The sequence below is a fragment of the Schistocerca piceifrons genome, chromosome 3 (genome assembly GCF_021461385.2).
Source record: "Schistocerca piceifrons isolate TAMUIC-IGC-003096 chromosome 3, iqSchPice1.1, whole genome shotgun sequence".
In the NCBI taxonomy this organism is placed as follows: Eukaryota; Metazoa; Arthropoda; class Insecta; order Orthoptera; family Acrididae; genus Schistocerca; species Schistocerca piceifrons.
In genome coordinates this window covers 519893017-519905944 of record NC_060140.1, presented here as the reverse complement: position 1 = coordinate 519905944, position 12928 = coordinate 519893017, and the positions used below count along the sequence as shown (strand labels likewise).

Sequence of the window (12928 nt, the reverse complement as noted above, 5' to 3'; positions counted from 1 at the left end):
ACTGAAGACCACAACAACAACAACATTCCATTATCCTTATTTTGCTTTTCTTGATGTCCATCTTGTATCCTCCTTTCAAGACATTGTCAATTCCGTTCAGCCGTTCGTCGTAGTCCTTTGCTGTCACTGACACAACTACAATGTCATCGGCAAACAAGTTTTTATTTATTCTCCCTGAGCTTTAATTCCTGCTTCAACTCTTTCTTTGGTTTCCTTTACTGCTTGTTCAATGTAAATATTGAATAACACTGGGGATATGCAACACAATCTCACTCCCTTCTCAACTGCTGATTCCCTTTCATGCCCCTCGACTCCACACGGTGTAAATAGCCTTTTGATTCCCGTATTTTACCCGTGTTACCCTCGGGATTTCCAAGCGAGTATCCCAGTCAACATTTCTCGTAGGTTTGACTTTCCTTAACCTATCGTCTTTGAGAAATCGTTGGATCACTATTGGCAAGCGTGTTGGTACATTTCTCCGAAACCCAAAATTATCTTCCCTGAAGTCGGCTTTTACCACTTTTCTCTTTCTCCTGGTGGAGGAACTGAACACCTGCAATGTGACGCCGTATCTGATCAGGACGTGGCACCACCTCACTGCTCCTTGAATGACTGTCAGCTACAGGATGAAAAATTTATGGATAGGTGGATTGGAAGTGGTGATGAGATTCGATCGCCGCCTCAGTCAATCAACCTCACACCATCAGACTGCTTCCCGTGGGGTGCCATCGCTATACTTGGGGCGCACACATTGACGTTTATAAATATGAAAATAAAGCATTCGGGAGAGCCATGTTTTATACTATAGTATAGTTTTAACGTTGTTAAAGTAACATTGTAGAGATAATTTACAGGCACGCCCATGTACTAGAATATTTAAGTGTTTGAGATATAGACGGACTGCTGTGTGACGAGATTGCGGCTCCGACATTGCGAGCTACGTGCCAGCTTTAACTAGAGTGTGAGCTGCCGCAGAGGTTGCACCTAGAGTGGTGGTTGTTGCTGGCTGCTGCAGACGGCTACGGCGAGAGCGACATGGTGTACCGCTGGCCGGACACGGCGCGCGTCGTCACCGGCGACGTGGAGCTGGCCCAGTACGACCTCACCAACATCTCCACACAGCACGGGCTGCGCGTCATGCTGGGACAAGGTGAGCGCCCCCACCTGCCCTGGCGCACTTGAGCACTTGTAAGCACTATTTTTGTCCTTTGGGTACGTGCCATAGTAGTACAAAGTTTTTGAAATGACAACATTTTCGACTTCTACTGTATGTTGAATATTGTTTACTAACGAACCTGGCAATGCTTTGTTAGTGCTAAATATGTATGTTAATTGGATATACATCCTAAACTCCTTCCCACTTCTCTCTGCCCTTCTGTTCCTGCCCTTTCCCTTTGATTATCTATTCCTCCTCCTCCCCCCAGTCTCTCTCTGCAAAACCTGCTTCCCATTATCTCTCCCCAACTCCTCCTCCCCCTCCCTCTGTTTTCCTACTCCCCTTGTCTCTGTCCATCTTCTCCTCTCTCCCACTCTCCTTTTCCTACTCCCTCTCTGTTCTCCTTCCCACTCTCTAAGTCCATTTCCTCCCTTCATCTTCTCTCTCCTCCTTCTCCTTTTCTGCTCTCTCTCTTTGACCTCGAGCCTCATTTTTTATATCGCATCAAAATAGTTATGGGGAACTGGAGCTGAGTAAAATGTGTGGGTAAATCGGTTGGGATCATTGGTATACGGGGTATGAGAGAAAAAACCTGTGTAGCTGCTGGATCTGTGAGGGTAGTAGCTTTTTTGACAGCAATGCGCATAGCTTTAATCTACGAATGGGTACGGTTACAAACTTTCGGGCGATTCGGATTCCGTAGTAGTTGAGCCGAGGCGACTGGCGGTAGTTGTGCTGCACTTGCGTCGCTGATATCGACACTCGTCTGGTCCTGTATCTCTGACTGTTCCGCTTTTAGTTTTCCGGCTTGGCGTGTGGCCGAGTGTTCTCTCTCCGGTCGGCGTTCAATGAGGCAACATGTTTTGAAGGCAGGCTCTCGTCTCCATCCGCTGTGCCTTGGCCTCGCCGTCCTCGGCGTTTTGCCTTGCGTCGAGTGGACGGCGCTGATTAGTCGGCGCGTTTGCGTGCGAAACGGTGGCGGGTCCGTCATCTCATGCTGGACATCTACTCATCGCGTAACTGAAAGCGTTAAGTTACGTATGATTCGTATTCTGCTGTTAACCTGTGAAGTTTTGTGAAGCTTATGGTGACATGTTATATCTACAGGAGATCGGTTAAGGATGGTTCTGAATAAGAATGCGTTATACGGAGCTTACGAAGTCTAAGGCTTCGAAGCGTTGTATCTGCGGAGCGGAACCTAATTAGAGTTTTACTGCTTGTTTTGAAGGTTCCTTGTAGTGTTAATGTAATGTAGTATGTTAATTAGTGTGCTCGTCGCCCAGTTTTGTTTTTAGACTTTCTTTGATATGAAGGACAGAACTTTTGTTAAGTCAGTTACATTGTGATCACTGATAAGCTTTAAAAGGCCTTTTGTAGGTTTGGACATTGTCACTTGAGACTGCCCGACTTACTCTTACGCCCTCTTTGGGTCCTGTACTAATGTTAAAATAAACAATGACAGACCAAATACACACAAAGGAATTACTTGTTTAGTTATGGCAGTGGTGTTGGCATCCTACTCGACAGCAACCTCACTGTCCATGCGGACCCTCGGCCAACTAAGCGATTCGCCTTAACATTCTATTATTGTCGTATTTCAGGTGTTGTTAACCCTTTCTCATGAATATGTTTACAAGGCAACTTGATCCAGTTCTTTTTTAAGGAGCTGACCTTTTCATTTGTTGATGCAGCTAGCAACTGATCTAAATCAAAGTTTTTAAGATTCTGAATTTGTTTGTTTTTTACATTCGTTAAATTCATTAGCTTAGCGGGTGTAAATAATTTAGAATTTTAAGTAGAAGCTTCTGCCATTTGTGAAAGCCAGTTGTATATTTTCTTAAGAGGATGAAGGTCCAAAATAAAATTATATATTGTTATTCTGAAATTTGTTCTTTAGTTGAAATTGAAATTATGTACCAACCACAAGTTTGTCCATCAGTAAAGATCCCCAGCTTCCTAGGAGCTTTGAGTAGCTGTGGTTAGCAGTACCACAGCTCAGTAGTAGTCTAATCATAAGCCGGTAAACCATAAATAAAACTGTTTCCTGTAAAACTGACGACCAGTAAGAAAACAAAACAGCACGTTGTTGAGTAAACAGTAGTAGTTGAAAGTGAGTGCGAGAAAGAAAATGAAACCGCATATCTTCACAACTCAGCACAGCATTTCTTCACGCAGTCGATTTTAACAGAAAACCAGCTTATTTTCGTTTTAAAAAAATATGTAGCGTTTGTCCGACTGAATGTTGGGTAAAAATTTGAAGTAAATTATTCAAGAATTTACCGAGATATTTTAGTCACAATATTGTCCCGTAATATATTGATTGCATGTATATATTTAAATGTTACAATTTTTAATAAATATGTATAGCCTATGTGCCGCCGAATGTACATGACAGCATCATGTAAAAATCTGATGTAAATTAGTAAAGTGCAGGGTGTAGTTATAATTAAAGTTATAGTGACTGAGTCAGTGTAGAGGGAAACTATTTACCATATGGGTACACAACTTTACAGGAATGATGTTCACACTCTACGCTGCAGGATTTGCTTTGTTAGTAGTGCTTGTGCCATAATTGGCCGTTAGACGCCTGTACTGGCACGGTGGCGGAGGGGTGAAACACAAGCATCAGTGCTCATTACAGTTGCATACAGTCAACATGGATCTGAACAAGGTGAGCAAGGTTTTATCAAAACAACTGCAACAGTGCCGATGCTCTTCGCGAGAATCGGCACATTAAAGAAATACAGAGAGACCCTCTTTACGCACCGGAGTTCAAGGACATGATATGGAAGTTCGAATTAATTGGCGATTTGAGAATCGCTCCTGAGAGAGGCCGACGGCCAGTTTAACACAAATTGTTGAAGTTACTGATTCCATAGCTGAGAATGATGGACCGACAGCTGAGTATTCCATGGTCTACCGTTCGGAAAGTGCTGCGCACAACTGTGAAATGTTATCTCTAGTCCGGTTCCAGAGTGTCGTGAAAGCAAATGGTGGTCACATTGAGCAACGTTTCTAACCTAAAGCGTAAACGTGGTATACAATTAACAAATGTTACCATGTCATGTCGAAATTAAAATGTGGTACTTTCAAAGATTTGTTCGTTGTTTCTCTTCCGAATGTACTTACATATGTGCAATATTACATGGAGGCGGTCCGACAGCCGATCAGTTCCAGTCATTCCACCAGGAAGGAGGTACACGGATCGTGCTGTCTGTAGTTCAACCATGCCCAGAGGGTCAATACTGCGGTTCGATCGCGTCCGCATTGTTACTTTGTGCCAGGAAGGGCTCTGAACAAGGAAAGTGGCCAGGCGTCTCGGGGTGAACCAAAGTGATGTTGTTTGGACATGGAGGAGATACAGAGAGACAGGAACGGTCGATGACATGCCTCGCTCAGGCCGCCCAAGGGCTGCTACTACAGTGGATGACCGCTACCTACCGATTATGCTCGGAGAAACCCTGACAGCAACGCCGCCATGATGAATAATGCTTTACGTGCAGCCACAGGATGTCGCGTTACGATTCAAACTGTGCGCAATAGGCTGCATGATGTGCAGCTTCACTCCCGACGTCCATCTTCACAACTACGACAACATGCAGCGCAGTGCAGATAGGCCCAACAACATGCCCAATGGACAGCTCTCTTCACCGATGAGTGTCGCATATGCCTTCAACCAGACAATCGTCGGAGATGTGTTTGGAGGCAACCCAGTCAGGCTGAAAGCCTTAGACACACAATCCAACGAGTGCAGAAAGGTGGAGGTTCCGTGCTGTTTTGAGGTGGCATTATGTGAGGCCGACGTACGCCGCTGGTGGTCATGGAAGGTGCCGTAACGATGTACGATACGTGAATGCCATCCTCCGACTAATAGTGCAATCATATTGGGGGATGTTGATGAGGTATTCGTCTTCATCGACGACAATACGCGCCCCCATGGTGCACATCTTGTGAATGACTAGAGGGGCCAGCATGTTCTCCAGACATGAACCCTATCGAACATGCTTGGGATAGATTAAAAAGAGCTGTTTATGGACGACGTGATCCACCAACCAATCTGAGGGATCCACGCCGAATCACCGTTGAGGAGTGGGACAATTGGATCGACAGTGCCTTGATGAACTAATGGATAGTATGCCACGACGAATACAGGCACGCATTAATGCAAGAGGACGTGCTACTGGTTATTAGAGGTACCGGTGTGTACAGGAATCTTGACCATCACCTCTGAAGGTCTCGCTGTATGGTGGTACAACATGCAATGGGTGGTTTTCATGAGCAATAAGAAAGGCGGAAATGATGTTTATGTTAATCTCTATTCCAATTTTTTGGACAGGTTCCGGAACTCTCGATGTTTGTAGTTTCTCTCAACGTTCCTTAATAGATCACCTATCCCGTCGGGTTCAACAATATTTTGCTGCCTGCAGACAGTATCGCGAGAGATCAGAGGGCATCACTGTCATTTCACTGATTCTTCTCGGGCTTCTTAGTACTCTTCTGGCCAATTCCTTCACTCTCCTTTTACTGGGCCAAGCGGCTGTAGAGCTGTCGGGCTCCAATCTGGTTTGCTAGGGTCGCCTACAGGCCTTAATCGTCTGTGCTGTGAAGTGTGTTGGCCATAGATACACTTTACTGTTTGTGAGACAGAACCAGCTATAAGTTAATGTATCGAAGTCCTCTTTTATTCTGTTATGGCAAACAATTTTACTTCTTGCTTGGATTATTAAAAAGAACTGCTTGTATCGTACACTTCATTAATTCTTAGTATCGAATAATTCATTCATTATAAAGCCGCTTGAGTTACATCAGCAGGTGTAGTGCCGAGACTCCTCACGTGTCTCCGCTTTTATGCAGGTCGCTAAGTAGTGGGTGTGTGTTGCAGTGAGACACTCGATGATAAAGGCGGTGTTCCACATGAAGAGGCACACGGGCTACTTCATCCTGCAGGTGTACGTCCCCTGCGGACTCATCGTCTCCTGCTCCTGGGTCAGCTTCTGGATAGACCCGTCCGCCGTCCCAGCACGCATACAGCTAGGTAAGTGCTGCCTGCCGTGAGAAAAGTAGTCTCACCACTGCCGTACGTCCAGCTTGTCCTCTGACTAGTCGCCATTTTCCAAGGACGTCTGCCACGTAGACTGCACGTAATAAATAATTACAGCTTCCAGGAGCAACCAAAGTGCAAAGCGTTTCACGAATGCTCGTGGTATTGTGCAGGAACCAGTACCGGAAAGGAAGGTTTCGATCACTACATACGCTCTGGCTCATTCCTCAGACTCAACCAGGTGGCGCACCGGTTTTAGACATCCTTGCAGGGAAGTCTGCGAAAATTTTTGCTTCAATTAGCACTTCACACTGTTGTTCCAGCAGCATCTGCTCACACAACTGTGCACAAGCTCGAGCTGCAACCTTGAAATTTTTCCTGCGTCTCGTTCTGGGTTGTTCTGTGGCAACATGTATTCGCGGCCAGAATGTATGCACTCTTAGCAATGAGACCCCCCCCCCCCCCCCAAGAATTTCCGCTATGTATTGCTCCACAGATTTACTTAGAAAGGCTTGCTAAACGATCCGGATTAATCCTCAGTCTTGCTGCGTTATTACACCACTATAAGTAATGTTGATCAACGTAAGTTAGATTCGCGGGACTGGGTAGACATTATCACTGCTGTAATGTCAGTAATAAATACGTTTTAGCAATCACAGACGTTCGCAAGAATTTTTGCAAGATGGGCCAAGATTCAAAACTTGCCAGTTTTGTTGTAATGATTGAGTGAGTGTGAAAATGTGTCGTGCCTCCAAATGTAAACTCGTCAAGAATTACACAATATTTATTATGTCTCCAAGGATTCATAGTTAATTACTTTTTTCAGGTGGATTACTTTCGTACCTAAATGGTAAGCTATTTGAATCGCATATTCAAAGTAAATTTTTTACGTTATTAATACGAATATGAGAGCTACCCCTTTGATTCAACGACACGAAAAATCGACCTTATATGAAGAAAGCCGGAGTATCCAACAAGCTGCGATATAAATCTAGAAAATATTCGCAAAAATAAGTTACTCCTTTTCCATAATGTTACGTTGGCGTTGAAAATTAAGACTGAGTAAAAAAATCTTGTTGGATATCAGCAAAAATACCAGATACTCCTCGAAGTGGCGAAACGAAGAATAAACTTCAGAAAAAATAGCTCTGAGCACTATGGGACAACTTCTGAGGTCATCAGATCCCTAGAACTTAGAACTACTTAAACCTAATTAACCTAAGGACATCACACACATCCATGCCCGAGGCAGGAATCGAACCTGCGACCGTAGCGGTCGCGCGGTTCCAGACTGTAGCGCCTAGAACCGCTCGGCCACTCCGGCTGGCTAAAACTTCAGAAAAGGCTTATGCAACTTTGATGTCATCTATAACACTTTATTTGCTTATAAAACTTATCGTCTGTTCAAGGTAATGGATTTACTGCATTACTTTCATGACTATTTTTAGTGTCGACTGGCGTAACTGAAGTTTAACCGAGAGCCAATATACGAATCGATTAACTTCGAAGACTTCACAAAACCACCCTCAAATTGGTCAGAAGAATGAACTGAGGTAATCCTTGTATCTCGACTTCGTCACACTACTGCACTTTCAGGCCAACAGGAATGCAGAATTCGTAGCTCTGTGACTCCATACGGCGATATGTTGCACCCTTGGAGGTCCTAATCCTGGACATCACATTTTTTTCCTCCTTGTAATTTTCTACTTCGTTCTTCTAGCGCACAAAATGGTATTTGCTTTTTTTTCAATTGATATGTTTGGAATTAAGCAAAACTGTACTGTTCTACAGTATAACATGTCTCTGTTCTTCCGAATGTAGAATAGCCCTGTCGCATAAAAGTGAATGTATAATCTGAAAGTTACCATTGCTGTAATTCCATTGCACATTACGGAGAGGAGGTGTCCTTACCTAAGCGTTGTGTTGAAACCTGGGTGTTGCAGTGCACCACTTACAGGTACAGGTAATGTGGTCAATTATCATAATAAAAGCAGTATGAGAAGGGTTTAAAAATTGCTCGACATTTTGATAGAAGCTCCTGCCCACCGAGTACCTGCTTGTCCACTAAATCACGACATTCTTCCAGAGCACTGGAAAATGGCTAAGCCGAACTACACGCCCACGGACAGAAACTTACTTTCAAATTTCACTATGCTTCTATTCCAATCGAATAACTTTACCGATCACCCTCACTCACACCTGACTTCATAATCGCAACAACTTCACCCCTCAGTGTCCCTGATCCTCCACCCCCAACAGCTGGCAAACGGCACTCGGTCTCAGACCAACACCTCCACCGTATAGGGCACAAAATTTGTCTCCTACAGTCTGCAGGGCACTATCATTGGCCAACGCCTGCTCACGCTAATAGAACCGCTCTGGCTGGCGCTGATTTACGTCAGGACATTTCAAAATTCCAAGAGGTGCTGAAAAACAACTGCCATCGTGGAATGTTACAAGCCCTTAAGCCAGCATAGAAGGCCCCAAACTCAACCAGTTTAGAAGGACTACGGAAAGCCTCATCCATCCTAACCAGTGTAACGGTGTGAGCCGAAGGCAAGGGCTCGTTGCCGTGAGAAAGGCACTTGCCGTAATATACTGGCACACCGTTATGCCCGGCGTCAACCTAGGCACTGAAGTCCGCCTGTCTAGTGACCACTGAGTTACCAAATTCAGGGATGTTTTGGCATGGATATGTGACATTTGCGGCTCCTACATCACAAGAAATCCACTGTTATACCTATAAATAATGGTCATTTGGCCAGGCTGCACATCGGATCGACGTGTCGAACTGGTGTCCGCTGTAGTACGTTCTTCCCAGAGACTCGCTCCACTCCATTAAGCCACTGGACGTTCACCAGCGCCAGATGCCAGCAGTCAGACACAGGTTCAACGTTTGTACCCCAGGTCCGTCTGTGGCCTCACAGTAGGCCAGCCACCAGCCAGCTTCGCCTGCTGCCCTGTGCCAACTCATTCCACAGCTGAGCTAGCATCGCTGGCAGCTTCATACATCGCAAGGTCTCCTCGTTGCCACGCTGAGCTAGACATAGGAAGAGCTGAGTCATCACTACACATTACGCATAACGTCCATGACACCATCCACCCGTTTTACGTAGCCACAAGTCACTAGTATACAATGTTGGGAAGTAAGTAAAGATTTCTGCTATCAACGAGCCAGATTTGACTCAACCCAACACGCCAACTTGCAGCATAGAACAACCGCACCCATTACACCAGCCTGCCAGGCTGGCTGTCAGTAGCTACATCTTATAACATTTAGAGTTGCACTCTACCAAAACTATATTTCAACAGTTTGCTACGCTATATAAATGACCTAGTAACTGGTAGAGTTATCGGTAGTACTGGTAGCTTTGGTAGGCAAAGAAACGTAAATAGATGTGTAAGACAGAAACTGGGAGCCGACGACTTCTCCTTTTTTTGCACGTAATTAGAACCGCAAATAATTCAGTGTTAGTTCATTGCATATTTGATATCCTTACAGAATATAAATTGCATCTTATAAGTAATAAAAATTAATTCATCGTGTAATTTCTGCGCTGTTATGTAAACCAGAGCAGTTACTTTTGATGCAAGTACAGTTTAAACGCACAGACAAAAATGCATATATACGTAATTATTTTTGTTATTCTATACTCAATATAATATTCTTCATCATGATCCAAGGCTAGAGTTTCCTATTATTATTGATAAACCGAAAGTTGTTTATGAATAACAGAAACATTTTTTATAAAAGTTCGATGAAATATTAAAGCGATGTTTGATATATTTTTGTTTTGCAGCTTCTTTTTATTTTACATTTTTGCTGAGGACATTGCTTTTTCTAGTGATAAATACGCATTGTTTTCTTTGTGTTTGCTACAATGTCCCTCTGTTTCACGTTACAAATCAACAATTTTCAAATTAAATCTGCATTAAACACTGACAATTTCAATTTTGCTGTAAATACTGTTTGTCCTTAAGTAACCGACAGAAGGATAACTGTCTATAGCAAAAATGTTCTGTGGGTTACCCGGCTCTTTATATATCCTCACTCAGTTTGCAGACAGTTCACAGCTTCCGGTTTTTAGGAGAATCTAGTAAGACACTGGTCGCATATACAAAGAACGCGATCGTTGTGGGGTACCACGTGATTGGTGTGCAACACACGTAATGTACAGGTAACGTGGATATGACCTTAACTGACTAAAGCTACTTGTCAAACTACCATAGTCTACGCTTACGTAAGGTATTCCACAGTAGTAAACGGTAGCTTTACATCTCTCACAACGTTACAATGTAGCTGCAGCGCATTGACTGACCAATTCAGATATTGTTGCTCAACATCGGTACTGCAACTGGCGATTGCACCCTGTGCATGATGGAGATGTTGCTACTGAAATACTTTTTTCTCATGAAAGATGGGTGGTTGTATTGGGAAACGTGAACGCGCAGAACAGTCGATGTTGGAGTACTCAGTTTTCTCAGCAGTTACGTCAAGAACCATTTTACGATTTGAAAACAAGAGATTTGTGATCGATTAGTATTTGTGAGTTATTGGACCAATCTATTTCCTCCAAAGCACCATTTTAATAGGCATATGAAAAATATATGCCAATCTTTCTACAAAGAACTAACAACTGAAGAAAACATCTACTGTCGTTTAATGCATGACAGTGCAAGAGCACACAGTATTACGAAGGTACTTTCTGTCATAGACACACTGGTGGTGGTGTTCTTGTGCTTCCGTTACTTGGTTTTAGTTTGCGCACATTTCAGTGAGAGTAAACGGTACTGAACAGCAGCTGAAGTGTTAAATGAGGCAATGGTACTCTTTGACGTCTTTCCAAGGCCTCTACTATCCCGACCAGTCTTTTCTCCACTAAAACTGAAATGTCAACTGATTTCTGATGTCTGAAGAACGGGCTGGAGCGTATGCAGAGATCGCAGCCTGCCTCCCTGATATTCGTTCCCTTGCAACGCCCAACACAGCATTATGTCGTACGCTAAACACTCTGCTCTACAGGCAACTATTTGGTTGTTTCCTCCGCTTTCTGTTGTGTTTCTGTAATCCGTTCTGCAGTTCATTAAATAATGGCGCAGTCCAATGGTAGTACTAAAAAAAAATACTGAGCAAGTCCTAAAAGCTCCTTTTTTTTGCCAAAAGCAGATATGGTCTTCCATGCAGTTCCTCTTTATATCACTGCACTTTTTCCAAGTAGTAGCTTCCATACTTGAAGTATGATTTCGAAATGTTTGTGAAATACCGCTCTATGGTTACCATAACCTCAAAATGTGTTCCAACCACGAAATCCTTTAGATGTGTCGATTTACTGAAAGTTACAGGGGATCAGATCTGATATGGTATAGGTTTGAACATTTCTTTCTTAAAATCCTCTTTCTGGCATGCCTAAAACAACTTTATGACGAAGTGAATCGTCGTAGAAAAGCAACCGGGCCTTTTCGTCGCCTAGTTGGTTCAGTGGATATTTTTCAGTAATCCCGAGGTACTGTCTTCACCTTTAAAAATTAAAACATTGGGCATACCTTCACCGGCAGTTGTAACAGACTACCACCTTTCTTGGCGCCGGGTCGTCAGCTTCTAGGCATTGCCTTGGTCGCTATTTTATTTCTGTCGTGAGCGGGCGGACTCACGTGTGATCCACAGTAACAAATAGGTGTAAAAATCAGCAACGAACAGTGTAGAGGAATTAGATTCCGCATTTGCATGTGGCCACGATTTAACAAAAGCAACATCGATATCGCACGAAGCTTTCTTATAGTTAATTTCTAACGCCAAATGTGCTGTACTCTTTCTTCTGATATTCCTGTGGTGAAAGCTACTTCGTATGACTTCAGTAGCTGGTCGTCCAATTCAGTATGGTGCACTTTCTCAATTATTTCATCTGCGTTTGCAGTTTGGGACGCTCTTCACGCGGATCATTTTAAAGTAAGGCATTTTTGAATTTAATCATCTACTTCCTAAGTGTTCAAAATAGGAAGCAGACTCCTTATAAACTCTCACCACCCTACGATGAATTTGCGTTGGTGAGAAACCGTCAAAAAAAAAAAAAAAAAAAAAAAAGAAAAGATGAGGTAAGGTATCTCAATTCGTCCTTTCCAACGAAACACACCCAACATGACTACTTTAGTAAGCTGCATATAAAAAAGTAAGCCACAGATGAAGTTGACAGTACTTTTACAATAGCATTAAAATTGTACCAACACTATAGAAACAATATTTCGTTGTTATCAATCCGGATTCTATGCTAAGATTGGAAATAATATTATTTCGGAATCTATGATAAATTAGAAACAGAATTAATCAATAACGTAACGTAAGTCACTAGCTGAATGTCTTTTGCACTGATTCTTCACCCATTTTGAAATACATTGCTTATTTCTGTGTTACGTGGTTTAAGTAATGTGACACAGATGTGCGAGATCTACTAAACGATTTTGTCAACTTCTGAACACCCTCTAGGGGCCTTCGCACGCCTTCGACTCGCCAATGTCCACTTCCTGCTATCGAAGCCCGACTGCAGTTCACTTACATGACTACGTATCCTCTTGACGCGCGTCAGACAGCCGGACTCGTCTCCAGAGCACTGAACAGTTCAACGTATCGCCGCTCTTCCAGTGGCCCATAGCGCCACCATGCAGTGATAACAGAACATGAGTGGTTTACCTGCCTTCGTATATCCCTTTACAAAGGAACGATGTTACTTTTATAT

At 43.4% G+C, this 12928-nt stretch overlaps 1 protein-coding gene across 2 annotated transcripts in view; it reads left to right on the top strand.

The window, feature by feature from the left end:
- LOC124788138 overlaps positions 1-12928 on the top strand; it is a 181993-nt gene that overhangs the window by 144575 nt on the left and 24490 nt on the right. For both annotated transcript variants that reach the window (XM_047255280.1, XM_047255281.1), the window contains 2 exons: positions 1016-1150; positions 6039-6191. In XM_047255280.1, the coding sequence (XP_047111236.1) occupies positions 1016-1150; positions 6039-6191 (288 nt within the window). The remainder of the gene's footprint in view (positions 1-1015; positions 1151-6038; positions 6192-12928) is intronic.